Here is a 27,845-nt window from a genome sequence, read left to right on the forward strand (position 1 = left end):
AGAACCGATAACCAACGAATGCATTACATAAGAAAACATAGGGTTTTCTTGGGATAACGAAACTTTTCATAAACAAGGTTGTATGGTACTTCTAACGAGAAATCAAACCATATTTTCATAAGGAAATTTGCAGGATTTTCTTAATTCTAACTGTGTAACAACGGGATAACCAAACTACTTTTATAAGAAAATACGGGATTTTCTTGGATATCAACTGTTCATGAAACAAAAGGAAACTGAATCTTCTTTTCCAGAAAACAAACCGCTTATGAACTCACCAGCTTTATGCTGATATTTTAAAACTGCTTGTATTCTCAGGGCATCCATAGACAGGTACTCCTGCTAACCTTTTGAAGAAGACGGAGCATATAGAAGACTCGTCTTTACTTTTGTTCTAACCAATGTATCTAAACTTGTAGTACTTTATTTTCAAACAAATGTAAAACTTTCCTATGTAATGTAATGGTTGTGTTTACTATGCTTGCTATGTACATTGGTTGTGATACTCTACATGACGTCACATCCGCCCCGTAACGTTTCCGCCATCGGTTTCGGGGTGTGACAGATTGGTATCTGAGCCCTTGTTTATAGTGAACTAAGTATACCGAACCTTACATGGTATACAACTATAAACACTAAGGGGCCTAAGTGCTCTAAACTAAAAGTATGCTTTTAAAATATAAGTATTTTTATAAAAGTATACAAGTATTCCCGAGCGCCGAAATCCATATTGCGAAGAGAACAAAGCATAAGTAATTTGGGTGTTGTGCACTGTGGTTAAACCTGGGCAGTTATGTAGTCATGTCTAGGGTCAATATAGCCTGATCAACTATATTCATTCGAGACACGGCCAACATGTGCTTGGGAGTGACTGTGGTGTACAGCAGGCCTATAGCTTACCTAATATCCATTCAACATAAAATACTATGGGAGTATTTTAGTCCGAACCAAATACCTCATGGAAGTCCGTCCCGAGTGTTACTACTCATTCCTCCCTTAGCGATAGTTTACTTACTTTAAGTAATTTTCCTGTCCTATCGCTTAGTAGAACACTCTAAAAATTATTATGAGATATATCCTTGTTTCATATCTCTAAATTCCATTCTCCTCTTTCTTGGTCATTTCAGATCAAGATGCCTCCCCGAAGGAGATCTACCAGGAGAAGCAACGACACTCCTCCACCACCGCCTCCTCCCCAATTTGATCATGTCATGTTTCAGGCAGCTGTTACTGCTGCAGTGACTGCTGCCATGTCGCAAATGAATTCCGGTGGATCTGGTGGTCAGGGAAGTGGTGTGCAAGAAAGTGGTCAGGGACACCAAAAGGAGTGCTCCTATAAAGACTTCATGAACGCAAAACCCACATCTTTCGACGGCAAAGGAGGTGTTATTGCTCTAACTCAATGGTTTGAAAAGATTGAATCCATATTCGAGATTTGCGCAGTCTCAGAATCCAACAAAGTGAAGTACGCCGCTTGCACTTTCCTCAACAAAGCATTAACCTGGTGGAACGGCCGAGTTAAGTCCCTAACCCTGCCAGTGGCAAATGCCATGGGTTGGGACAAACTAAAGGAACTCATGATAGCCCAGTATTGCCCACGGGGCGAGATGCAGAAACTCGAACACGAACTCTGGACCCTAAAGATGAAGGGTTCTGACATTGCCTCCTACACTTCTAGGTTCGAGGACCTAGCACTCCTTTGTCCGGGAATGGTATCCCCGGAAAGCAAAAAGATCGAACGATTCATTTGGGGGCTGACCCAGCCAACCAAGGGAAATGTTTTGTCTGCGAACCCGGAAACCTTCGATAGCGCCAAGTGTTTGGCACAAATTCTGATTGATCATAGCGACGATCCCGAGGAAATAGCCACCGCCTCTGATCCGGCTAAAGGGAGCGGTGAAAACAAGAAGAAATCTTGGAACAAACGAAAGGGTCAGGGTTCGCAAGGATCCTCAAAGAAACAGCAAACTGTAGCGGTCCACGCTGCTACTACCCCTGTTGTTACTCCTGCTACCCAGGCTCCTACCAGCAGGTACAATGGCACCCTTCCTCGGTGTGACAAGTGTAACTACCACCATAATCCTGGCCCGTGCCGGGAGATGTCATGCACAAGCTGTGGTAAAAAGGGGGCACACGATGCGATTCTGTAGAACCCCAGCCCAACCCACAAATCAAGCCTCTGGAGCGGGTGTTGGTCGAGCCTGCTACAACTGTGGGGAAGTCGGGCATTTCAAGAGGGACTGCTCCAAAGCAGCACCAAACAACAACACCGGTAGAGTTCTAACCATGGGACAAGAAGAGGCAGTCGCTGACCCCACCGTTGTCACGGGTACGTTCCTCCTCGACAACTCTTATGCATGCATTCTTTTCGATTCTGGTGCTGAAAGGAGCTTTGTTAGTCATGCATTCAAACAATTTCTTAAACAAAAATCCCAACCATTAACCGAAAAGTTTACCGTCGAAATGGCTAACGATGAGAAAGAGAGCACTAACGAGATATACGTAGGGTGTACCCTATCCTTAGACAACCGTTCATTTCTCATTGACCTTATGCCAGTCTCCATAAAAAGCTTTGATGTCATCGTTGGCATGGATTGGTTGAGCCCCAATCGTGCAGACATCCTCTGTTGCGAAAAAGCTATCCGTCTCAATCTTCCTTCGGACGAAACTCTTGTAATCTACGGGGATAAACTCAGTTCAAACCTTCGCATCATTTCGTGCATCAAAGCCTAGAAACTTCTGCGGAAGGAGTGTTATGCATTCTTAGCCCATGTCGTTAACGAAAAGCAGGAAGTTAAAGACCTCGAGAGCATCCCCGAAGTCTGCAATTTTCCTGATGTCTTTCCAAAGGATCTCCCCGGAATCCCTCCTGAACGCCAGGTGGAGTTTCGTATCGACTTAATCCCCGAAGCTACCCCCGTAGCCAAATCTCCTTATCGATTAGCTCCGGCAGAAATGCAGGAGTTATCTAGTCAGATCAATGAGCTGCTCAGTAAAGGATTCATCAGACCGAGTTCCTCGCCGTGGGGAGCCCCGATCTTATTCGTGAAAAAGAAAGATGGATCTTTTCGAATGTGTATCGATTACCGAGAGCTGAACAAGCTCACAATCAAAAACCGCTATCCTCTTCCTCGAATAGACGATCTCTTCGATCAACTTCAAGGAGCTAGCTACTTTTCCAAAATTGATTTAAGATCAGGGTACCATCAGCTGCGAGTCCATGAGGGCGACGTTCCCAAAATAGCCTTTCGGACTCGATATGGCCACTACGAGTTCGTAGTTATGCCCTTCGGTCTAACCAACGCGCCGGCGGTGTTCATGGATTTGATGAACCGGGTGTGCCGTCCATTTCTGGACAAGTTTGTTATCGTGTTCATCGACGACATACTTGTCTATTCCAAAAACGAAGAAGATCACAAACAACACTTGAGGCTAGTGTTGGAAACTCTTAGATCGGAGCAACTGTACGCGAAATTCTCCAAATGTGAATTCTGGATCCGGAAGATTACCTTCCTTGTTCACGTGGTAAGCAAGGAGGGCGTACACGTGGATCCTTCAAAAATCAAAGCGATAGAAAACTGGTCAACACCGAAGACACCCACCGAAATCCGTCAATTCTTGGGTCTCGCTGGCTACTATCGCAGATTTATCCAAAATTTCTCCAAAATTTCCAAACCCTTAACTACTCTAACTCAGAAAGGTGTACCCTTTTGTTGGAGCGAAAAGCAAGACACTGCGTTCCAAACACTGAAACGAGCCTTGTGCAGTGCACCTATCCTGTCCCTTCCTGATGGGACGGAAGACTTCGTTGTCTACTGCGATGCGTCCAATCAAGGTCTCGGTTGTGCTCTAATGCAACGAGGCAAGGTCATCGCCTATGCTTCCAGGCAACTGAAAGTACACGAAGTCAATTACACGACTCACGACCTAGAATTGGGAGCAGTAGTCTTCGCATTAAAAATCTGGAGACATTATCTCTACGGAACTAAGTGCACCATCTTTACTGACCATAAAAGTCTACAGCACATCCTCGACCAAAAGGAGCTGAACATGAGACAACGGCGATGGGTTGAACTACTCAACGACTACGAGTGTGAAATCCGCTACCATCCCGGCAAGGCCAATGTGGTGGCAGATGCCCTGAGCCGGAAAGAATACTCAGGTCGTAAGGTGAAGGCACTGACTATGACTATCCATTCCTATTTATCCGCGCAAATCAAAGAGGCTCAGCTGGAAGCCTTAAGACCAGAAAACGTGTCAGGCGAAGCCCTGAGAGGAATGGATAAGAATCTTGAGATCAGAAACGACGGAGTCTATTGTTTCATGGACCGGATCTGGACCCCAAATTTCGGAGGCTTCAGAGAGGTTGTCATGAACGAGGCTCATAATACTAAATACTCCGTACACCCAGGTTCGGATAAGATGTACCTGGATCTCAAGAAACTGTACTGGTGGCCAAATATGAAGGCCGAAATCGCTACCTTCGTGGGCAAGTGCCTGACTTGCGCCAAAGTGAAGGTTGAATATCAAAAACCCTCCGGCCTACTCCAACAACCCGAAATACCTGAATGGAAATGGGAAATGATTACTATGGATTTCATTACCAAGTTACCCAAATCTCCGAATGGGTACGACACCATTTGGGTAATTGTCGACCGACTGACCAAATCTACTCATCTTCCTTTGGTTGAATTTTCTTATAACAACAGCTACCATACCAGCATCAAAGATGTGCCTTTCGAAGCGCTCTATGGCTGCAAGTGCAGATCCCCTCTGTGTTGGGCTGAGGTGGGTGACACGCAGCTGGTCAAGGGACAAGTCCCTGACAGCACTCTCACTGGTCCAGAAATCATCCGCGAAACCACTGAAAAGATCGTACAAATCCGAGAACGACTTAAGGCCTCCCGTGATAGACAAAAGAGCTACGCCGATAATCGACGAAAACCCTTGGAATTCCAGGTTGGAGACCGTGTCTTGTTGAAAGTCTCACCCTGGAAGGGCATGATACGCTTCGGAAAGCGTGGAAAACTTAACCCAAGGTACATAGGACCTTTCGAAATCCTAGCCAGGATTGGTCCCGTAGCTTACAAACTCCGATTACCTCATGAACTTAGCAATATTCACCCTGTCTTCCACGTCTCAAACCTTAAAAAGTGTCTTTCTGATGAGACCCTTGTGATTCCTTTGGATGAGATCGAAGTCAACGAAAACCTGAACTTTGTGGAAGAGCCCATCGAAATCATGGATAAAGAGATCAAACGAACGAAACAAAGTCGCATCCCGATAGTGAAGGTTCGCTGGAACGCCAAGCGGGGACCCGAATTCACTTGGGAACGCGAAGACTCGATGAAAACGAAATACCCGCATCTCTTTCCAATTCCATGATTTGTATCTAAATTCTAAATTTCGGGACGAAATTTCCTCTAACAGGGGGGTAATGTGACAACCCGAAAGATTTTCCGTTAACATAACTCATTCCGTTAATAAAATTTATTTTATTTTGGGTTTTTCCGTTAACTTTCAAATTTAATAATTCATTTGGAATTATTATTATTATTTCCTATGTGTTGAAACGAAATATTTATTTGAGTGAAAACACTCTAAATAATCTTTTGAAAATTCCTAGACTACGACTAATACGGGTAATGGTTATTTACCCGGGTAAAATATTAAGCTCCGTTTGATGCCGGTATTGGGTGTTTTCCCACCGGGTCACTAACTCTAGTCACACATAAAAGGGTGGAGTGACCACCATTTGAGCTTTTCCCACACTTGAACTTTCTCTCTCTACTCTCTCTCTAAAATCGGATTTCTCTCAAGGATCTTCACTTTCAAGCTCCATTTTGGTAAGTGATCCTTCCTAACTAGTCGTTTATCCTAACATGCATGCAAATCCATGTCTTAAACTCTCCAATGCATCAAGAACTCGTGTTTACGGTTTGGGGGAGCCTCCCAAAAACCGTAAACTCCTTCAATGGGGGTTTTGAAGCCCCAAGACCCTTCCAAACATCTTCTAATGCTTAGATCCTTACATGCATGGAGTTAAAACCACAAGATCATGAGTTTTTGGCCATGAACATGAGTTTACGGTCCTTGAATGTTCAAGAACCGTAAACACCCTTTCAAGGGGTTTTGATGCTCCTTAACCCTTCCAATGCATGTCTAATGGCCTTGAAACTTGCTTGGATGATCTTAGAACCCTAAAACATGTCCAAATGAGCATAAACATGAGTTTACGGTTTGGGAACGTCTCCCAAAACCGTAAACACCTTTCCAAAGGTGTTTTAATGCTCCAAACACCTTGCATGGCTTGTATTTGAGTCTAGAACTTGCATGAATGGTCTACAATCCACCAAAACACATGGAAAACGGACAAACATGACAAAGGTGGGTTTACGGCCGTAAATCCATGAGTTTACGACCGTAAACTCCCCAAGGTGGGTTTACGACCGTAAACCCTTGAGTTTACGACCGTAAACTCCACAAAGGTGGTCCAATGACCGTAAACCCTATTTCCTAGGCCATTTCACGTCCCGATCATTTCCTAAGCCCTCGAATCAACACTAGATCCTTCCTTTGTGCAAGATGAGACCTTGGATCACTCAAACTACCACACCCATGAGTTTACGGCCGTAAGCTCATGGGGGATGGGGTCTTTAAACCGTAAACTCCCCTAAGAGTTTGCACTTGAAGAGTAAACACCTTATCTAGGCCCTACACTCCTTAGATGCAACCCGTGCCATCCCTAACACTTGAATTGAAGTGTTTTCGTGCCTTGGAGTGTATTATCCTACTATTTTGGTAAATCAAAGTCTAATTAGATACAATTATGTATCTCTTCATGTTACATAGGAACCTCACGCGTGTTCAAGCCCTAAACGAATACTTAGCATTTATATCGGCACATTCTCGCCAGGTGAGTTCATACCCCTACACCATTTTCTATGTTTTTCATGTTTTCAGGGGGGGATACAAGCAAAAGTACAAGGAAACTTGTACTCAAATCGATTTTATCATATAACAACACTACATGCTCAATATGATTTTAAACATTGAAATCCGTTTTAACCAACTGTCTAACTCGTGGAGTTAGTTTTCAAAAACCTGTTGTGAAACTTATTATAAAATGTTACGTTTTTACATTTCACAAGGATTACATGTCATTTCATAAAACGGGATTTTCAATACTATTACTTGTAAAGTTCATTATTCTTATGATTGGAGACACGTCCTCGGTAACACTCCACACGGATTACGAGAGTGGAGGACTACTCCCGTAACCAGAATCTCTTGGAGGGAGAGCGTGACTTGAGTGTATAGATCTATACGGGACTGACTACCCCGCACCCTGCTGCTAGCTACAGTTGGATCGTCAGGTCCATGGGTGACAAAAGTCATAAAATGACGATGGACCACTTATTGCCATGTCTAGTCTATCGTATGGTTATGGAACTCGCAACTTAGATAATGGAATTTTACTAATAAAGTAATAACGAAACTAGTGAACTAACCTTCTAGTAATAACTGTCTTTAATTACTACCAGTTCACTACCTACTTATTAGTTTTGTGTACGTGTCAAAACTAATATGCTTACTACGGGATACTAGTCATTCAGTATGTTTCACTCAAACGATACAAGTATGGTAGGTACTTGTACACATCACTTCAGAACCGATAACCAACGAATGCATTACATAAGAAAACATAGGGTTTTCTTGGGATAACGAAACTTTTCATAAACAAGGTTGTATGGTACTTCTAACGAGAAATCAAACCATATTTTCATAAGGAAATTTGCAGGATTTTCTTAATTCTAACTGTGTAACAAAGGGATAACCAAACTACTTTTATAAGAAAATACGGGATTTTCTTGGATATCAACTGTTCATGAAACAAAAGGAAACTGAATCTTCTTTTCCAGAAAACAAACCGCTTATGAACTCACCAGCTTTATGCTGATATTTTAAAACTGCTTGTATTCTCAGGGCATCTATAGACAGGTACTCCTGCTAACCTTTTGAAGAAGACGGAGCATATAGAAGAGTCGTCTTTACTTTTGTTCTAACCAATGTATCTAAACTTGTAGTACTTTATTTTCAAACAAATGTAAAACTTTCCTATGTAATGTAATGGTTGTGTTTACTATGCTTGCTATGTACATTGGTTGTGATACTCTACATGACGTCACATCCTCCCCGTAACGTTTCCGCCATCGGTTTCGGGGTGTGAAATCAAGATACTTCCAAAAGTCCAATAGTCAACCCTTGCCCAAAGTCAAATTCCACCGTCAAAGTCAACAGTCCACGTTGACCCGACTCATCGAGTGTAGTTCACCGACTCGTCGAGTCCTTCCTGAACTCGAGAAGTTGTGAAATCCTTGGTTGACTCGTCGAGTTCCCCTATAACTCGTCGAGTTCATGCATGTCCAAAGGTTCGGGAAAAACCCTAGCTGACTTGCCGAGTCATTCGACTAACTCGTCGAGCCCAAGGCAATCTTCATCAGACTCGCCGAGTTGTTCATCCAACTCGTCGAGTACATGACTATCTTCATATGACTCGCCGAGTCGACCTTGCGACTCGTCGAGTCCCTTCAATCCTTTAAACATAAAGATGCTTTTTAAGCCATGCAACGGCCCCATATTGCAGATCCAAGCTTCTAAGGCATGTTTATCATGTAAAGTTGCAAACTTTACGTGCATGCAAGGCCCTAGAGACTCTAACTGACCAATCTAAGCTTCTAATGGAGCTTTACACCTTAGGAGAGTCTCATTCTTGCAAAGGCTGGAAACTTTATGGACTTAGAGACCCAAGAGAGTTCATATCTGAGGTTGCAACCTCAGATCTTAGCTCAAACACAAGAAAGGCTTCCTAATAAGCTAGAAAAGCCCTAAAATCCACCCAAAATAGATCTAGAATGAAAAGGGGTTAAGATAACAGCTTAATACCTTCCCAAAAGATGCCAACTGAAGTAGATCTTGATTCCCACGAGTTCCTTGCTTCAATCCACTTGTTTTCCCCAAGCTTTTCTCCCCAAGAATCCTCTTCCAAAGCTTAAAACACAATGGAGTACACACACACGTATTAGGGTTTTGCTGAGCTCTCAAGGGACTGTAAAGAGGCTGAAGGAGGCTTATGATTCTTTAAATGGGGTGCAAAACCTTGAAATTAGGGTTTACCCTCCAGCTCCAACTCGTCGAGTCACTCTTCCGACTCGGCGAGTTGGTCACTTAATCACGCGTCCCAAACCCGCTACTGCTGGACGAGTCAGGGCATCCAACTCGTCGAGTAAACCATGAAACTTGAAAATTAAAGTCATAATATTAATACCTGAGAATCGGGGTGTTACAAAATCAAGTTAAACGAGAGTCTACACTTCGTAGAGGAACCAGTGGAGGTCATGGACAGGGAAATCAAGAGAACAAAACAAAGTCATATACCAATACTGAAGGTTCGCTGGAATGCCAAGCGGGGACCTGAATTCACTTGGGAACGGGAGGATGAAATGAAACAAAAGTACCCACACCTTTTCCCTAGTACATGAGTACCACATTAGAAACAATTTTGGGATGAAATTCCTTCTAACGGGGGGGGGGGGGGGGGGAAATGTAACAACCCGTTATTTCAAATCAATGTAAATCAAACATGTTCAAATAAAAGTTTAAACTACAACTATGTACAAGTGAAGTATCACCATAACATTTATACAATAAGAACTTTGGATGCCAAGAATACAAACTTATATATGCTAATATAAATTGAGATCCATGTTTATATGAGTTATACATATACATGTTTACATATTGAAAACCATGAGGAAATAAGTAAATACAAACTAACAAAACTTAAGGGGCCAAAGTGGTCAACAAGATAAAGAAATGACACTATTTTAAAGATTTCGACTTCTAGGCCCCATATCCTTGAGTTTTCGGTCACACGGGACCGAAAACAACTCCATGACACTTGTATAAGACCGAAAACAACCCATAGAAGATTACCATCGCCGAAAACCCAACCATTATGGCCGAAAACCCAACTATTATGACTGAAATCACTCTTTTATGAGTGTACATGTGGGATTTCGGTCATAGTTGACAACAAACACATCCTTTTGGCTGCAAACACCCTCAACTTGACAGTAAACTCTTTATTTTGGCCGTAAACCTCTTCATTTAGGCAGAAAACTCCTTAAATATCTTAATATCTTATCCTAATTTAGCTTCCCTGGGTGATAATTCCAGTAACCAATGCAAACATCAAATCAACCTCTTATCTTTTCCTTCATATATAAGATACATAATAAGAGTCCATTCGTGATTTTTACTCCCAGTAAACAAAAACCTTACCCCTTTTTCTCTCAAAGTATCAAACTCATTTCCTTTCATTTACAAGATCCAAGTTACTCCAAGAGACTTTTGCTTCAAATTTGATTTAAACTTTGGTAAGTTCCTATAAAATCTTAGTGTTTTCACAACCATCTAATGATTATTATCAAATATTCACACATTAATATGTGTTTAAAACATTAGGATTCGGCTATCGTTTCGTGTTCTAAATCAAAGTCACCGTTTCTATCCCGTTATCTAAACCGCTATCATACTCGAGGTGAGTTCATATCCCTACATTTTCATAACTTTTTCTATGTTATAAGGCGGGGAATACAAGTAAAAACACAAGGCAACTTGTGTTAATATACAAACCATTTTTTTTTTATGTTTTCTTACGTTTATGTAACTTTTACGTAAAAACATCAAACATGTGAAATAACGTTATTACTAAATTTGCAAGCGGTTACATGCAAAACATGTTAAAATGAAACGATTATCATTTTCAACGAAACAATACATTTTAAATTATAAAGGGTATAGTTTGGGAAACATCCACATTATTTTACCTTTCGGGGCAAAGAACGATTATATAAAAATACGATTATTTTTATATATTATAAACATAACGAAAGGAGTAACAATTTCATGTACGAACACTTTCATTACAAAAACACGTATCTCGTTGGAAATTTGTGAGTCATTCGTCTTCATCGTACCTACCAAAGGTATACATGGAAGTCCTGTTTTATAACCAGAGTCTCCTCCCGGAGAGCGTGATACTTATGTATAGATCTATACGGGACTGATGATCCCGCACCCTGGCTAATAGCTACAGCCAGACTGGCAGGTTATGGGTGACAAATGTCATATCATTTCGACGCCTGAAGAACGTTGAGGCATGCAATTCATTTTCAGCACGGTTATGAAAACTCACATGATAAACGACAATACATTATTTTACGCGAAATCAACAATACACTTATTTTACACATCGCTTCAAACGGTTTTATTTACGAATTAAACTACATATTACTAACCTAAGTATGACATTTATACTTGTATTTTTTGAACGGATTTTAGTTTTGTTTGAAATTGGCATTCAACCATAACAATGAAGCGTTGAAAAATAGGAAAGATATCAAATTTTAATTTTAACGGGAAGAACCACATAAAACTAGAGTAGTGATTAACGCAAAGAAGAAAATAATTGTGACCATCGCTAGAAGTAACGGGTGATGGTCGCACACATCACAAAACACAAGATATAAAATATGTGAACTTTTGTAAGAAGAAGATGGCAAATGTAGCTTAGATGATTTTCCAAATAAACGTGAGTCACAAACAGAAGTAGAACATTTATTTGATAAAGGTAAATGATATTTAGATAACATAAATTGTAAAAGTTGAGCATGTGGATGTCCAAGACGCTGATGCCAAATCTGAGATGAAGCACGAACAGCAGAGAATGCAACTTTTGGGAGTGGCTGGATCTGAGGAAGACGGATGGAGTAGAGCCCACCATCACTTGGCCCTATGAGGAGGGTATTGGTGTATCTGAGTCCTTTATAACAAAAAAAAGTAGAGTGAAATTCAAAGTAAACATGATTGTCAAGGCAAAATTTTTGAACAGATAGAAGGTGGCGTTTGATATTAGGAACATGAAGATTATGATTAAGTGAAAAGGATTTGTTAGATGAGTATAGTTTGGAAGATCCAATGTGAAGAATGGGTAGACATTTACCATTGCCAACGTAGAGGTTATCCTCACCATAGTATGGCTCAGTTTTAATACATTTAATACAAGTAAGAAGAAAATTATCTATCATATCATAATGAGTAGTAAGGTTTAATTATATATGTACATTGCTTTTTTTTTTTTGGGAAATATACTATCATGATTGTCTTCAAATGTCCAACATACGCCTTTTATTGAATCAAGAGGTAACCAACTATGAAATAGTCCCCATAACCTCGTGTACCCGGTACAACATGTTACCAACTTTCATTTTTTTTTCAATTTTGGCCCATGTTTTTTTTATTACGAACTTGGCCCAAACATTTTTTTGTACAAATTTGCCCCAAAATTTTTCGGATGCCAAGTAGATTGTTGGTTGGTGAGGGTTCAAATTTTTCAACATCAGCTAAAAGTTGACACATAAGGTTCCATGTCAGCAAAACTTGCCAATTTATTTGGCCATCACAGGTACCGAGCTCTGTTCTCTATTTTCGGTTGAATGGTGTTTCTTTTGATTTTAGTTTTTTCCTTCTATTGAATGTTGGGTTTATGTTTACGTTAAGATTACTTTTTATTGATATTACAAATTAGATATGTTTCTGCTGAAACTTATCTAATTGATTTCATAAATCTGTTTATGATATGAAATACTTTTGAGGATAGGATGAGGTGTGAAGTGTGCTTTCTATCCGGGCAGAAACATAAATTCTTTAATAATGGAGGGGAATATGAGATTCATGAAATACTTACAATTCTAAAATAAAGAGTAATTTTTATTGGACATAACTTTTATACAGAGACCCGAAAAATATCATTAATATTTCCTTGGATCGGTTTGCATTTGATGTTATTAGTTTGTTTGTTTTATGATTTATAGATTTTATATAACATATTTTTGAGTACCAAAAAATATATGGGAAACCATCGGAGATAATAGGGAAATCTCTGAAAAAATCCCAAAATTTTTATGAGTTTATAATGTAGTCTCAAATTAATTTTTGTTAAAGAAAAATGACACGATACCGGCTAAGAAAGTCAAAATTAGATTGCTATTTCTACGTTCCAAGACTTCTTTCGTCGGATCCTTTTTCTATCAGGTAGTGATGGTGGAAGGAGCTTCAAAATTCCTCATATCGTCAGACTTAAACTCGTTAACACATGGTGGAGATTGGTGGTCCTCCCTACTGAGAAAACCCCCACGCCAAACGTGACCACGTTTTCAGTTGAGGATTCTCAGTTTAGCGGCATTCTTACACGTGAACTCTCCATTGAAGGAAAACATGTACCTGAAATATGTAGCTATATACCTTACAAGAGGTAGAATTGGCTGAAAAATGGACAATATTTCTGCATCAATTGTCGGAATCTGGAAAACTAGATTTATGATAGTGGAGAAAATTGTCAGAATGATCATCAACAAGACGATTGTTAACGGATTCAAGGTAAGAAAAATCAAAGTAGAGAAAGTGGACTCCCAAATTTCTCCTGATTGTTCCCCTTTGATTCAGGTTGTGCATTCATGTATTTCTCTTGGATTGTTTGATCACGCACATAACTGCTCGATGAAAAGCGCCCGATTGGTGTCAAAACCAAATCTTTTGTGTATTCCCTTTTTCTTCTTCTTGTCTTGTTGTTGTTCTTCTTCTGTCAATATCCCCACCTTGGTTGTTGTTGACTCTATTTCACCTCCTAATGCTACCAGGTAGTTGTATTATATCTTTGCTTTTTTAATGTCTTTTGAAAATTTTATGATCTGGGCATTAAAGAAGATTTTAATTTATGGGTACATGGCTTCTTGAAGCGTGGTTAGGTGGTTGCCGATAAGAAGAGCTTACCAGTATCCAATTATGGCTCACCGGATAGAGAGATAGATGTTACCTGAAAAGGTTAAAAGGGTTGGGGGTGAATAAATCAGCCATATCCTGTCCTTTTTCGATTACAAAAATTAATTTGTGACTAAATTATAAACTGGGACAAAATTTTGGGACTTTTTCGGAGATTTCACTAGATAATAAATACAAATTTCCAAGACTTGGAAGTCTTTGGACGTCTAATTTGTGGCAACTAATTCCAATTCTTCATCTTTGATTTTTCTTACAGCTTCGTTCTAATTTCATGGAAATTGAATATTGTATGCCCCACACAAGCAGACCATTAATTCTAGCCACCCACATAGAATCCTTTATGTTCACACTTGACAGTGGAGACTATATAAACCCTGGCCTCATGGGGGCAGTTCATATATGCAGGCATCAATACAAACTAAAAATCACCAATTAAGTATTTAATTTACATTATGAATCGTTGTGTTTTTATAATGTTCTCAATTCTCTTGCTACTCCTTGTGACTACAACTACCAGCCAATTAGTACCAGTGGGAGGAGATGATAATGGAGGTGTTTATATGAAAAAGTGTTTGGATAAGGAGAGAGATGCCCTCCTTCTTTTCAAAGCTCCCCTTCAAGACCCTGATGGTCGTCTCTCTTCATGGACAGCTGACAAACATAACTGCTGTAAATGGAGTGGAGTCACCTGCAACAATCAAACAGGTCATGTCACAGAGCTTTATATCAAGCATTCTAATCTTGGAGGTGAGATAAGCCATTCATTGCTTAACTTAACCTACTTGAATCATCTTGATCTTTCCGACAGTTCTTTTCATGGAAACATTCCCACTTCAATTGGTTCTCTGACTGAATTGAGGTACCTTGACCTTTCCTTCAACTCTCTATATGGAACCATTCCTCCAGAGTTTGGAAACCTCACCAACCTACAACACCTTTACCTTATAAATGTTGGAAGCTGTAGAGTTGAAAACCTCGAGTGGTTGTCTCATCTCTATCATTTGGAGGATCTTCAAATGGATGGGATTTCCCTAGCCAAACAAAATCACTGGGTAGATGTAATTCTGAGTCTCCAGAAACTCTCATTTTTACGTTTAAGGGGATGTGAGCTATCACAGGTCATGTATCCATATTCTTCATTTCTCAACTCTTCTTCTTCATCATCATCTATTGAGTCCCTTCATCTTGGAAACAACAATCTCAACTCATCCATGTATCGTTGGTTGCGCCCGTTAACCAGCAATAAGCTCCGTGCTCTTGATCTCTCTAGCAACATGTTAGATGGGATACCCAAATATCTTGGTGGCCTCTGTAGTCTGGAAACTTTGTACTTCTACAACAACTCTATTGCTGTCAAATTTCCTGATTTTCTCAATAACTTCTCTGGATGCACATCGGATACATTACAAGAGTTGTTCCTATCTGGTAATCAGTTAAATGGAAGTATAAGTGAGAAACTGTGGGAACTACCCAGCCTTGAATACATTGACCTTTCTTTTAATTATCTTACAGTTCCTTCCACATATCACTTGTCAAACATCTCTTATGTTAAGTATCTTGATCTGAGCTCTTGCAAGCTGCTAGGGCCTGGCTTCCCCAAATGGATTCAGACACTCAAAAATCTTACCTATCTTGATCTTTCCAATACTGGAATTTCAGACACAATTCCTCTTGAGTTTTGGGACATGTGGCCTTCTCAATTAATATATCTGAATCTCTCTTCCAACAACATTAGTGGGAAAGTACCAGATTTATTATCAAATTTTGCCAAACGTGCAACGATAGATTTGAGTTCCAACAACTTTTATGGTCCGATACCAAATGTTCCTTCCACTTTGTTTTCATTAAATCTTTCCAGAAACAAATTCACTGGAGGAATCTCTTTTATATGCCAAATTGTTGACGGGCTCTTATACTTTCTTGACCTCTCTCACAACTCATTCATCGGACAACTCCCTGACTGTTTGTGGCATTTCACACAAGTACTTGTTCTTAATCTCGGACACAACAATCTCTTTGGAAGTCTTCCTCCCTCTATCGGATCTTTGACGCAACTCAAGGTGTTGTATTTATTCAAGAACAAATTCTCTGGAGAATTGCCTTTGTCTTTAAAAAATTGCACGAGTTTAATCTCGTTGAATTTGGGGGCCAACAAGTTTTCTGGTAATGTGCCTGTCTGGATTGGGGAAAACTTATCAGGATTGAATCTTCTTATCCTAAGGTCAAACAAACTCTTTGGAACCATCCCTTTACAGTTATGTCAGTTAAGTAATCTTCAAGCTCTAGACCTGTCAATGAACAATCTCCATGGAAGCATCCCCTCATGTTTGAGTAATCTTACCAGCATGGTTCAACAAGGAGGATTCTCACAAGATGTACAGTATTATAGAAATGTAACTGATAATTCATTTGCATTTGAGACGTATGTTGACCATGCAATGATTGAGTGGCAAGGAGATGAACGCGAATTCTTTAGCACTCTGAAATTGTTGAAGATCATTGACCTGTCGAGCAACAATTTAATAGGACAAATCCCATATGGAATTACCAATCTTTCTGACTTAGTTGCCCTGAACTTGTCAAGGAACAATCTATCCGGAGAGATTCCTCGGAAAATTGGTGAGATGAAAAAGCTTTTGACTTTGGATTTATCCAGAAACAATTTCTCAGGGCGGATTCCATCAAGCATGTCTCAGATGAGTTTATTGAATGACCTAGACTTGTCATTTAATAAATTATCTGGGAGGATCCCAACCAGCACTCAACTCCAATCCTTTCCACCTTCAAGATACAATGGAAACGCACGTCTATGTGGGCCTCCCCTTACAAAAAAATGTCCAGGAGATGAAGAATCAGAATCACCACCCATCATTGGTAATGGTAAAAGTGAGGGTGATGATGAACTCTGGGGATGGTTTTATATTGGTGGGGGCATGGGTTTTGCTACTGGCTTTTGGATAGCATGTGGGGCTTTACTTCTCAACCGTCGTGGGAGACATGCATTTTTTCAGTTTTATGAGAGCTTCAAAGAATGGGTTTGTGTGAAGATGGTTGTGGTCATTGCAAATTTGCAAAAGGCTATATATATACGTAGTTTGTAATCTAATTTTGTATTTTTTGTCTTCTTATTTCCCAGTATATAATGTAAATTGTGAGTGGTTTTTAATCTCCCAATATCAATAAATTTGCCACTAACACTATGGTGGCCAATAGTTATTTTTGACTTCTTATATCCTGGTATAGTGGTATATAATGTAGTGTTTTAAAATATTATAACAATAATTTTAAGCATTTGAAAAAGGATAAAATATTTAATTATTAATCTTTTATATCTTTTATATATATATATATATATATATATATATATATATATATATATATATATATATATATATAAGTTAGCCTTATTATCTTAGAGTTAAGATAAGTGGGATGAGGTGGAAGGCTTGTTGGGAATATACCAAACAAGTTAAGCACTTCGAACAAAACGATTAACGATTTCGGTAACACTCGTGGAATAAAACTACTGAAAAAAAAATTGCAAACGAAATTGAACACGATATTTAACGTGGTTCGGTCTAATCTGACCTACATCCACGGGCGAACGAGAGAGAGAGATGATTTTATTTAACATCAAAGAAAATTACAATCATACAAGGCTAAAATCTGCACTTGTAATCTGATCACTGACTGTAAGATATCACTCGTAATTTTTGGCTGCCAAAAATTAAGGCTCTGCACAAAAATTAATACCTCACTAATTTATCTGTGTATCTACTCTCTATGATGTTATGGTTATTGTGTATCTAACAAATGAAGAGAAAATGAATATTTATAGTCATTGAGTCGTAACCTTCTTCTTCAATTCACACACACACACATATACGTATATGTTGCTGCAAATTTTGACTTGTGTGTCTCATGCATTTAATGCATCACATGCCTACTGCATATTCTTGACTTACGTACCAGTTTCCAATTTCCCCAGTAACACACTTTTCATTAGAAAGTACTCCAAGTCTTCACACATTAATTGCTGCAAATTATGACTTGTGTGTCTTATGCATTTAATGCATCACATGCATATTCTTGACTTTGAAGCTACGTACCAATTAATTGTAAAGTTACAATATTGACCCTTGAACTTTGTCATTTATGGCTTCACTAGCCCAACAATCTCCCACTTGGAGACTTAAATGACATATTATTTCTCTGCCATTCAAAAAACTTTGCAACATTCCGTAATCTCTCTCCATCTCTCTCTCTATCTCTCTCTCGTTTTCTGCCATGCCTTTTCTCAAACTTCTGAAATGCCAGTTGAAGCCATACAAAGCTTCAACTTTTCAGTGGTAACCACCTTGGTGAACATATCTGCTGGATTCTTCGTTCCAAGGATTTTCTTCAGATTTAGAGTTCCATCATTAATTAATTCTCGAATAAAATGGTACCTCATCTGAATGTGTTTCGTTCTACTATGAAACACTGGATTCTTTGCCAAGTAAACTGCACTCTGGTTGTCACAATGCAATACACAATCCTCCTGATGCATTCCAAGTTCTGATAGAAAGTTCTTCAACCATATAAGCTCTTTGGCTGCTTCTGCAATGGCCATATACTCTGCTTCTGTGGTTGAGAGAGCAACACTCTTTTGTAACCTGGACATCCAACTGATTGATGTACCTCCAATCGTGAACATATAACCTGTTGTGCTCTTTCTTGAATCCACACATCCACCCAAATCAGCATCGGCGAACCCTTCTAAGATCACACCCTTTCTTCTGAAACATAAGGCAACCTCAGATGTTCCTTTCAAGTAGCGTAACAACCACTTTACTCCCTCCCAATGCTCTTTTCCTGGATTTGACATGAACCTGCTCACAACTCCCACTGCATGAGCAATGTCTGGTCTGGTGCATACCATAGCATACATCAAGCTACCAAATGCAGATGCGTAGGGAACTTTAGTCATCTGTTCCCTGTCTTCTTCCGTCTTTGGGGATTGCTTCTTTGAGAGTCTCAACTGACTTCCCAAAGGTGTACTTCTCGCTTTAGCATCTGCCATGCTGAACTTTTCTAAAACTTTCTTGATGTACTTAGCTTGTGAAAGTTTTAGTGTACCGATAACTCTATTTTTGGCTATGGTCATGCCCAATATCTGCTTAGCAGCCCCTAGGTCCTTCATCTCAAACTCTCTGGACAACTGCTTCTTAAGCTTGTTGATCTCCTGCATGTCGGACCCAACGATCAACATGTTATCAACATACAATAAAAGGATGATGTATGAGGAGTTGAATTTCTTCAAGTAACAACAGTGATCCATTTCACATCTATTGTACCCACTCCTTTGCATGAAGCTATCAAACTTCAAGTACCACTGTCTTGGAGCTTGCTTCAATCCATACAGACTTTTTTTCAGTTTGCACACCAAATTTTCCTTACCAACTGTGGGAAAACCCTCTGGTTGTGTCATGTAGATGTCTTCTTTCAGGTCACCATGGAGAAAAGATGTCTTCACATCTAGCTGCTCTAGATGGAGATCTTCAGAGGCTACAATACCCAAGACCATTCTGATTGTAGTCATCTTTACAACTGGAGAAAATATCTCATTGTAATCAACTCCTCTCTTTTGTTGAAACCCTTTGACCACCAGCCTTGCATTGTATCGTTTGGTGCCATCAGTCTCATCTTTGACCCGAAACACCCATTTGTTCTGCAGTGCTTTCTTCCCTGTCGGGAGCTTGACCAAGGACCAAGTATGGTTCTTATCAAGTGAGCTCAACTCGTCTTCCATAGCTTTCTTCCACTGTATGGAATCTTTCATCCTTAAGGCCTCTAGATAAGACTCAGGTTCACCATTCTCAGTCAACAACAAGTAATTAGCTGAAGGAGAATACCTGACTGGAGGTCTTCGCATTCTAGTGGATCTACGGATAATAGGAGTTTCGGTTTCTGCATCATCTGTAACCTCATCCTCTAAACTACTATCTACTGTGCTCCCACTATCTCCAGATACATCGGAGCTCCCACTGCTTCCTGAACTTTCACCTATCTCTGGAGTACTAATAGGTTTTACAACACCATCATCTGAGATTTCTTCTAACTCAACTTGATCCTTCTTTTCTGGTTGCTTGTCACCATTGGGGCTTTTTGCAAGTTCATCATTGTATAGAGCATTCTCGTTGAACACCACATCCCGACTTCTGATAACCTTCTTATTCTCATTATCCCAGAAGCGGTACCCCATGTCATCCAACCCGTAACCTATAAAGGTACACTTCCTTGCCTTTGCCTCTAGCTTGTTTCTCTCCGAGTCTTTAACTTTAACATACGAGACACAACCAAATACCTTCAAGTGTTTGAGTGAAATCTCGCGACCTTGCCATTCCTCTTCTGGAATCTTGAACCCTATGGGCACTAAGGGTCCTCTGTTGATTAAATATGCAGCTGTGTTGACCGAATCTGCCCAGAACATCTTGGGTAAACCTGCATGTAGTCTCATGCTTTTAGCCCTCTCGTTCAATGTGCGGTTCATCCTCTCTGCTACTCCATTTTGCTGAGGTGTCTCCGGAACCGTCTTCTGCATTCTGATTCCTTGGCCAGCACAATAATCAACAAATTCTTTGCTACTGTATTCGCCCCCATTGTCTGATCTGAAACACTTGATTTTCAAGTTTGTTTCATTCTCTACAATAGCTTTCCATTTCTTGAATGTGCTGAAAACTTCAGACTTATGCTTCAAGAAATAAACCCAAACTTTCCTTGTGCAGTCGTCAATGAAAGTAACGTAATATCGAGACCCTCCCACTGAAGAAACTGAAGTGGGACCATAAACATCTGAATGAACTAACTCCAACTCCATGGACTTGGGCGGATGACCTATCTTTGTGAAAGTAACATTCTTCTGTTTACCCAGAATACATGGCTCACAGAAGTCAACTGTCACAGTCTTCAGATCTGGTATTCTTCCTTTGGATGCTAGCATCTTCATTCCTTTCTCACTCATATGTCCAAGTCTTTGGTGCCATAGAGTGGATATCCCAACTTCTTCAACAGCATGTACTTCAGCATCAGAAACTTCCACCATATATAGTGTACCCCGCTTCTGACCTTTAGCAACAACTAAGTTTCCCTTTGTCACTTTCCACTGATGATCACTGAATGTAACATGGTGACCTTCATCATCAAGCTGCCCCACATATATTAACATCCTCTTTAAGTCTGGAATGAACTTGACATTCTTCAAAGTCCACTTCGTACCCAAGGTTGTCTTGAGGACCACATCCCCAACTCCAGTAATATTCAGGCTCTTGTTATCTACTAATCTGACTTTCCCTTTATACTGCTTGAAATTATGCATTACTTCTCTGGAATGACTAGCATGAAACGACGCACCAGAATCCATGATCCAGGATTCAGTTGAGTTTTCGACACAACAAATGAGTGCATCATCTTCAGAATCTGCTGCCATATTTACTTCCTTCTTGCCTTTGTCTGTCGAAGGCTTTGGGCACTGATTTCTGAAATGACCTTTCTCATTACAGTTCCAACAAGTAATATCTTTCATGTTCTTCGACTGACCTCTCTTTCTTGACTTCGATCTTCCTCTACCACCACCTCCTCTATTGGTCTTTCTTCCTCTGCCTTCAGTAGTTAGAAGACTACTGGAAGCTTCTCCGACACTCCTTCTGCGCACATCCTCACCAAGGATTAAATCGCGAATACCTTCGAATGATAGCTTGGCACCTCCGGCTGAACTGCTAACGGCCGTCACTGTGCCAGACCAACTATCGGGAAACGATGATAATAGTAGCAACGCCATGACTTCATCTTCAAATCCAATATCAACAGATATCAATCTTGATATTATTGAGTTGAATTTGTTCACGTGGTCTGTCACTGAGCTACCCTCCTTCATCTTCAGATTTACAAGCTGCCGAATCAAGAAAACCTTATTTGCCGCCGAAGGTTTTTCGTACATATTAGACAGCGCATTTATCAGATTGTAGGTTGTCTTCACATTGACAATATTGTAAGCTACATTCTTTGCCAATGACAACCTTATCACTCCGAGTGCCTGCCGATCTAATAAGTCCCACTCCTCCTGCGTCATTGCTTCTGGTTTGTCTTTGGACAAAGGTTGGTGTAACTTCTTCTGGTAGAGATAATCTTCGATTTGCATTTTCCAGAAACCGAAATCTTGACCATCAAATTTTTCGATATTAACTTTCCCATCTTCAGCCATAGCTCTGATACCAGTTTGTTGGGAATATACCAAACAAGTTAAGCACTTCGAACAAAACGATTAACGATTTCGGTAACACTCGCGAAATAAAACTACTGAAAAAAAATTGCAAACGAAATTGAACACGATATTTAACGTGGTTCGGTCTAATCTGACCTACATCCATGGGCGAACGAGAGAGAGAAGATTTTATTTAACATCAAAGAAAATTATAATCATACAAGGCTAAAATCTGCACTTGTAATCTGATCACTGACTGTAAGATATCACTCGTAATTTTTGGCTGCCAAAAATTAAGGCTCTGCACAAAAATTAATACCTCACTAATTTATCTGTGTATCTACTCTCTATGATGTTATGGTTATTGTGTATCTAACAAATGAAGAGAAAATGAATATTTATAATCATTGAGCCGTAACCTTCTTCTTTAATTCACACACACATATACGTATATGTTGCTGCAAATTTTGACTTGTGTGTCTCATGCATTTAATGCATCACATACCTACTGTATATTCTTGACTTACGTACAAGTTTCCAATAGTAGCACACTTTTCATTAGAAAGTACTCCAAGTCTTCACACATTAATTGCTGCAAATTATGACTTGTGTGTCTTATGCATTTAATGCATCACATACATATTCTTGACTTTGATGCTACGTACCAATTAATTGTAAAGTTACAATATTGGCCCTTGAACTTTATCATTTATGGCTTCACTAGCCCAACAAGGCTTGTCAATTAAGCAATTATTTTTGTCCGATTTTTGTTGAATTTTGCTGAATTTGCAGCAAAGGTGATCTGCTTCTTCGTTTATTTTCTTTTGACTTTTTTTTTCTCATTTTATATTTTTTTCCACTTTCTTGATTTTTTTATTTTCAAAGCCGAGTCATAACTCATTAATGATGAAGACGTTTGGATGGACATCTGTACTCCACTTTCTCGATTTCCCCGATACGGTCTCCCGGTCTCACCGTTTCCCTTTCTTCTTGCATACTTCTCCAAATATTCCACACTCTCTTCGACTTCTTCTTTCTCTCTCAAAACAACCCTTAAGGTCACCGCCACTACCACACATACAGACCACCGCCATAATCATCGGCCATTATCACCCGCACCACCACACCACACTATTTGTGTTGAAGAAGGACGACTTTAGCGATGGTAGGGTTAATTTTTTATGTTATTATTGCTTTATTTACCTGTGTATTTTGATGTTTCATTGATGTTTTATGCCTATAAAATCCAGGAATCGGATGTAACTTAAACGGGACCAACATCAACCTCATTCATCTGCCTGGTTTCAGTAATGGCTTGGAATAGCTGGAATAATGACGATTAGGTTTCTATCTTTCTTTTAAGTTTCCATCGAGATGTACTTTCTTGATTCGTTTATTATTTGCAATATTCTTTCCTTTTGCTCGTAAGATTCGAAAATCATAGTCTACCGAAAATATCAAATTAAGAATTCCTTATCTTTTTGCTCTGGTTATCAATCCTTTATAGTATTTTATTTATCGTGGATAGGTCATCATATATAGATCGAGTTCTCTGAGGATCGACACGGTTCTTCATGATCATTGGTTATGTTTTCTATCCTGTTTGACCCTGCTTCAGTTGTTTGGTAAGTTTTGAACTCTATATCAGAATTTCAAATGGGCTTACTGGTCGATTGTGTTATAGTTGCCTTGAACCCTAATGTCCTCTTTCCAAATTTCAAAGAACACATCTATCTCTATCTGTCATATAATTCTATGTTCCTTCATACCGGGTTTAGCGTTAAATTAACTAAAATCGTACTTCATCTCTAATTTGGGTACTGTTTGTTGTTTACGATTTAATTTGTTAACTTTAATATAGTTGTTATTGTTGATTGTCAGTTTGATTTGATGTATTTTTTTACATATAGCATACAGATATAACCTTTTGGTACTGATCGGATTTTCAGGTTGGGTTTTGGTTTGACTGTGTTATTATCTATGAATTTCATGTATTCTGTTTGTATAATTGTTCTTTTGTTTTGTTTAATTTGTTTAAACTAATTCTCAGCAATCATTCTAATGGTTGTTGGTAATGAAATTGACAGGTTTCACATTGGGATGAGAGTTCTTGCTGTTGCTGATGATCTAACTTGCTTCAAATTACCAGATGGACTTCTAAGAAAATGCCAATATCAAGGTTTTTTTCTTCTTTTTCTTTTTCTAATTTGTTTTGCTTCAATTTGACTTGTTTTTTTCTTCATAAACAATCGTCATTCCTTGTTTGGGTTGTAAGCGAATTCTATATTAATTTCTACTTAGAGTTAACAATTTTTAACAATTGTTGATTTTATATGATGAGTTTGATTTTTTCTATTGGGTTTCAAGTCATTGACTTTACTAATGTTTTATGTGTTAACAATCAAGGGGGTTTGAACTTTTTTCACAGGTACCATTATCATTAGGCTCTATGGTTTTGGCTCTAGCATCGTCATTTCAATAAGTGTGAGAATTGATTAACTGTAACATAATTTAGACACTAAATCAGGTGAAACTATGAATTTCTATCAAATTCAATTTAAAAGGTAAATGACGATTTTACCTTTATGTTTACAAGGTCATTTACAATTAACTTTGAAAGAAATTGTTTATTCTTAATGTCTGTAATAGGAAAAAGATAGACTTTCTTTTGGCAATTATAAGCTTAAACTTGTTCTTTTTTGGAGTGAATGAACCACCGTGAGTAACTGACCGTCTGCCCTTATATTTACAAGGGAATTGACGACATGGTGATGACAGAGATTGGCCGGCAGAGGAGTTGGTGAAGAACGCAGCTTGTTTACATGTTTTTCACATCACTCGCACTCTCTCTCTCTCTCTCAGGTCTCTACATATTATGTACAACTCCAGACCAGGTGCTACGAGGAGGAATCTAGAAGGTACATAGTTCCCTATGTTTATTGGAGCTCAATCTTTGTGTTTCCATGTTGGAATTTTAGAAAAACAATGGCCTTGATAATCATTTGACCTTGATTTAGTTGGCTGGAATTGTTGTTGTTGAAGTAACCAGAGACGCTGGTTTTCCATTTGATCCATGAAGGCAGGTTAGGAAATAAGTTTTTGATTTACATTGAATCAAGACAATGTGGGTTGAATAAAAAATGGGATATTAGATTGTAGATGTCTCTCTGCTACTGATTCTAAATCACTGTTAGTCAAGTTTCTATTACTAAAATGCCTTGCTATTACTAATAACAAGAATTCCACAAGATGGTTTAAGTTTGGTATCCTATTGAGTATTGAGTAAACTTAAACCTTGAATCTAGACAATATAGCATAGGGATGATATAGTAAATTGAGAAATCACTGTTATCAAACTTTTTTTTATTAGCAACATACCCTAGAAAAAATAGGTTTAGGGGTTTTACAGTCGGATTACATTTGAAATAATTTCAATTTTCCAAAGTTTTTAATGTTTTTTCTGTGAGGGTGCCCCTACCTGAAAACAAGAACCATTTTTGAAGGTATAAGCTTATGAAATATACTAAAATGATACTATGCTTTGATTCTAGAACTCTGATTTATCCTTTACTTTTTATTTAATCGTACAATTAGTGTAGTTACATACGTATGATACATTTATTCAGCCATGTTCTTTACTTCTGTGAAATTTTAATTGTTTCTAAGGCTTATCGCTGTATGTTTTTCTCTGTAAGTGCAACATGATATAGCTCGAGTTAAATGCTAATTTTTTTGATCTATCCTTTTGGATGACTCCAAATCCATTGCAACAAAAGAATTTAAACACATTAAAATGATACTATTTGATACCATCCTTACTTAATAACTTTTTTAATTTGATCTGTTAGGATATTATCATGCAGGGGATAATGTGAAATCTTGTATTACGATGGAGTTTACATGATGATGTCATGGAGTATAATGGAATACGAGAACCAAATGGGTGTGATTGTTGAGCTTAGCCATGCCATCTTGTTTCTGTTATGAGATTATACTTTCATTTTTTTAGTATGCCATTTTAGTTATTTTCGTAGATTATAATAATCTTACTTTCAATTCTTTCTATTATGGCAATATACTATCAATAGTGGTTTATGTATTATAGCACCTTTCTATACCAATGTTTGACATTAGAAATTTTTGTGAGCCGTGATTAACACGGCCTTCAGATTTCACTAGTATTAATACAGAACAACCCATTTTGCCTTTCACACAACACGTGGCCAAACCTGTTCCTCTTGTACACCATTAAACACCTCTGCAGCTCTCAACTGAATCATCTATCTTAATACCTGAATGAAGAAAAGAAACAAAAGATTATGAGCAACTCACATTTTTGGTCACTTGACTATAGCTTATTTTTTCAGTATCGGTCACAAAATGTGTCTCTTGCAATTTGGTTAATGTTTGAGGTTTTTGTAACATTGTTGCTATATGTTCTAACTTCTAAGTAAAATAAGTATATTTTTGGGACCAAAATAAAGAAGATCAGCTAAAGATTCTCAGCCCAATCCCTTCCTTGAACAGCCCACCAAGCTTAGAATGTGGAAAGTCTATTAGAAGAGGCTCAAGCCGCATGTAGGGGAATGATGCCATGAGTTAGTTATTTTGTTAGAGGAATATTATATAGGGACAGCGATCCGTACACAACAATTTATGTTTTCAAAAGATTGTATAATTTATATATTGTACAACCTTCTAAAATATAATTTCTAAAGTATAAATTGTTATGTATGACAAAAATAGTTGTATACAGATCAATAACCATTATTTAGTGGAGCATAATTGTGTCCTAAAAAGATCATTAGGGATTGTAATCAGCCTTGTGGCTTAGACCACAAGAACTTCTTTAAGTTTTCTTGTTTATACAATTTGATTAAAAGTTCATCCTCCCTTCTTGTCTATCCTCCATTTTTCCTGTTATTGTCTTAATATTCTTATCATTCATAATCGACTGGGAACAAAAAAAAAAAAAAAAAAAAAACATTTTACTTGGATCAAGGACAAAAAAAACATTTACAAAAACCTCAAATAATAACCAAAATTGTAAGAGAAATTTTTTAGGACCAAAATTGAAAAAATCAGCTATATTCAAGGATCAAAAATTGTAAATTACTCTTAGCATTTATTAGAAAATCATTAAGTTAGTTTTTCTAGCTTTCTTAGAATCATGCTATTAGATCAGTAAATTGTTGTTTCTCCATAAGTGACACTGTGATATGGATTCCCCCATCGGACCTATAAGTTTTATATAAAGTAAGTATTTTAAATCTTGTCAAGATATTTTGTCATTAATAAACCTTTGTACTACCTTTGCAACATCATCTGTCACGTAACAAGTCAAACGATGGTTAGAATCGTAGAATTGTAAATTAATAAAAATGAGGACTAATCATTTTACTTACTGTAAATCCAACTCTTGTTGATGTCATCATACATCTAAACCTAGTAGAAGATGTCACACCCCCAAACCAGAACGGCGGAAACGTTCGGGGCGGAGGACGTCATGTACAGTTTCACAACAATTGTATAATAGTAATCAAGCAACAACCATCGTATTAATAATATAAAGTTTACATTGTGTTCAAAACATTGCATGATTTACATTAAAACTATAGCAAAAGATAAGACGTAATGCTACTAAGCTCCGTCTTCGCAACACCTGAGAGGGTACCTGTCTACTAACGTTTCTGAGAAT

At 38.5% G+C, this 27,845-nt stretch overlaps 1 protein-coding gene and 1 long non-coding RNA gene across 5 annotated transcripts; both read left to right on the top strand.

Annotated features, from left to right (window-relative positions):
* Nucleotides 1-13,077: 13,077 nt before the first annotated feature.
* Nucleotides 13,078-17,128, top strand: LOC145120999 (receptor-like protein EIX2). Of its 2 annotated transcripts, XM_079056784.1 has the most exons (3): nucleotides 13,078-13,503; nucleotides 13,570-13,763; nucleotides 13,863-17,128. In XM_079056784.1, exon 3 carries the CDS (start codon nucleotides 14,358-14,360, stop codon nucleotides 17,004-17,006), a length of 2,649 nt encoding a protein of 882 aa, XP_078912910.1. In that variant the 5' UTR covers nucleotides 13,078-13,503; nucleotides 13,570-13,763; nucleotides 13,863-14,357; the 3' UTR covers nucleotides 17,007-17,128. The 2 variants fall into 2 exon arrangements, with proteins under 2 accessions (XP_078912910.1, XP_078912911.1); XM_079056785.1 differs by having other exon boundaries at nucleotides 13,078-13,763.
* Nucleotides 17,129-23,077: 5,949 nt separating this feature from the next.
* Nucleotides 23,078-26,363, top strand: LOC145122610 (uncharacterized). Of its 3 annotated transcripts, XR_013714662.1 has the most exons (8): nucleotides 23,078-23,312; nucleotides 23,398-23,490; nucleotides 23,676-23,772; nucleotides 24,235-24,326; nucleotides 24,576-24,711; nucleotides 24,901-25,065; nucleotides 25,165-25,230; nucleotides 25,996-26,363. It is a non-coding gene; the product is annotated as an uncharacterized LOC145122610 (long non-coding RNA). The 3 variants fall into 3 exon arrangements; XR_013714661.1 differs by lacking the exon at nucleotides 24,576-24,711 and having other exon boundaries at nucleotides 23,080-23,312; XR_013714663.1 differs by lacking the exon at nucleotides 24,576-24,711 and having other exon boundaries at nucleotides 23,080-23,312; nucleotides 26,011-26,363.
* Nucleotides 26,364-27,845: the final 1,482 nt, after the last annotated feature.

The sequence above is a fragment of the Lactuca virosa genome, chromosome 6, assembly GCF_052849685.1.
Source record: "Lactuca virosa cultivar CGN04683 chromosome 6, Lactuca_virosa_CGN04683_v6, whole genome shotgun sequence".
Taxonomy (NCBI): domain Eukaryota; kingdom Viridiplantae; phylum Streptophyta; class Magnoliopsida; order Asterales; family Asteraceae; genus Lactuca; species Lactuca virosa.

Coding starts and splice junctions, on each gene's coding strand:
- LOC145120999 (XM_079056785.1), top strand. CDS start 14,358: ATGAATCGTTGTGTTTTTATAATGTTCTCAATTCTCTTGCTACTCCTT.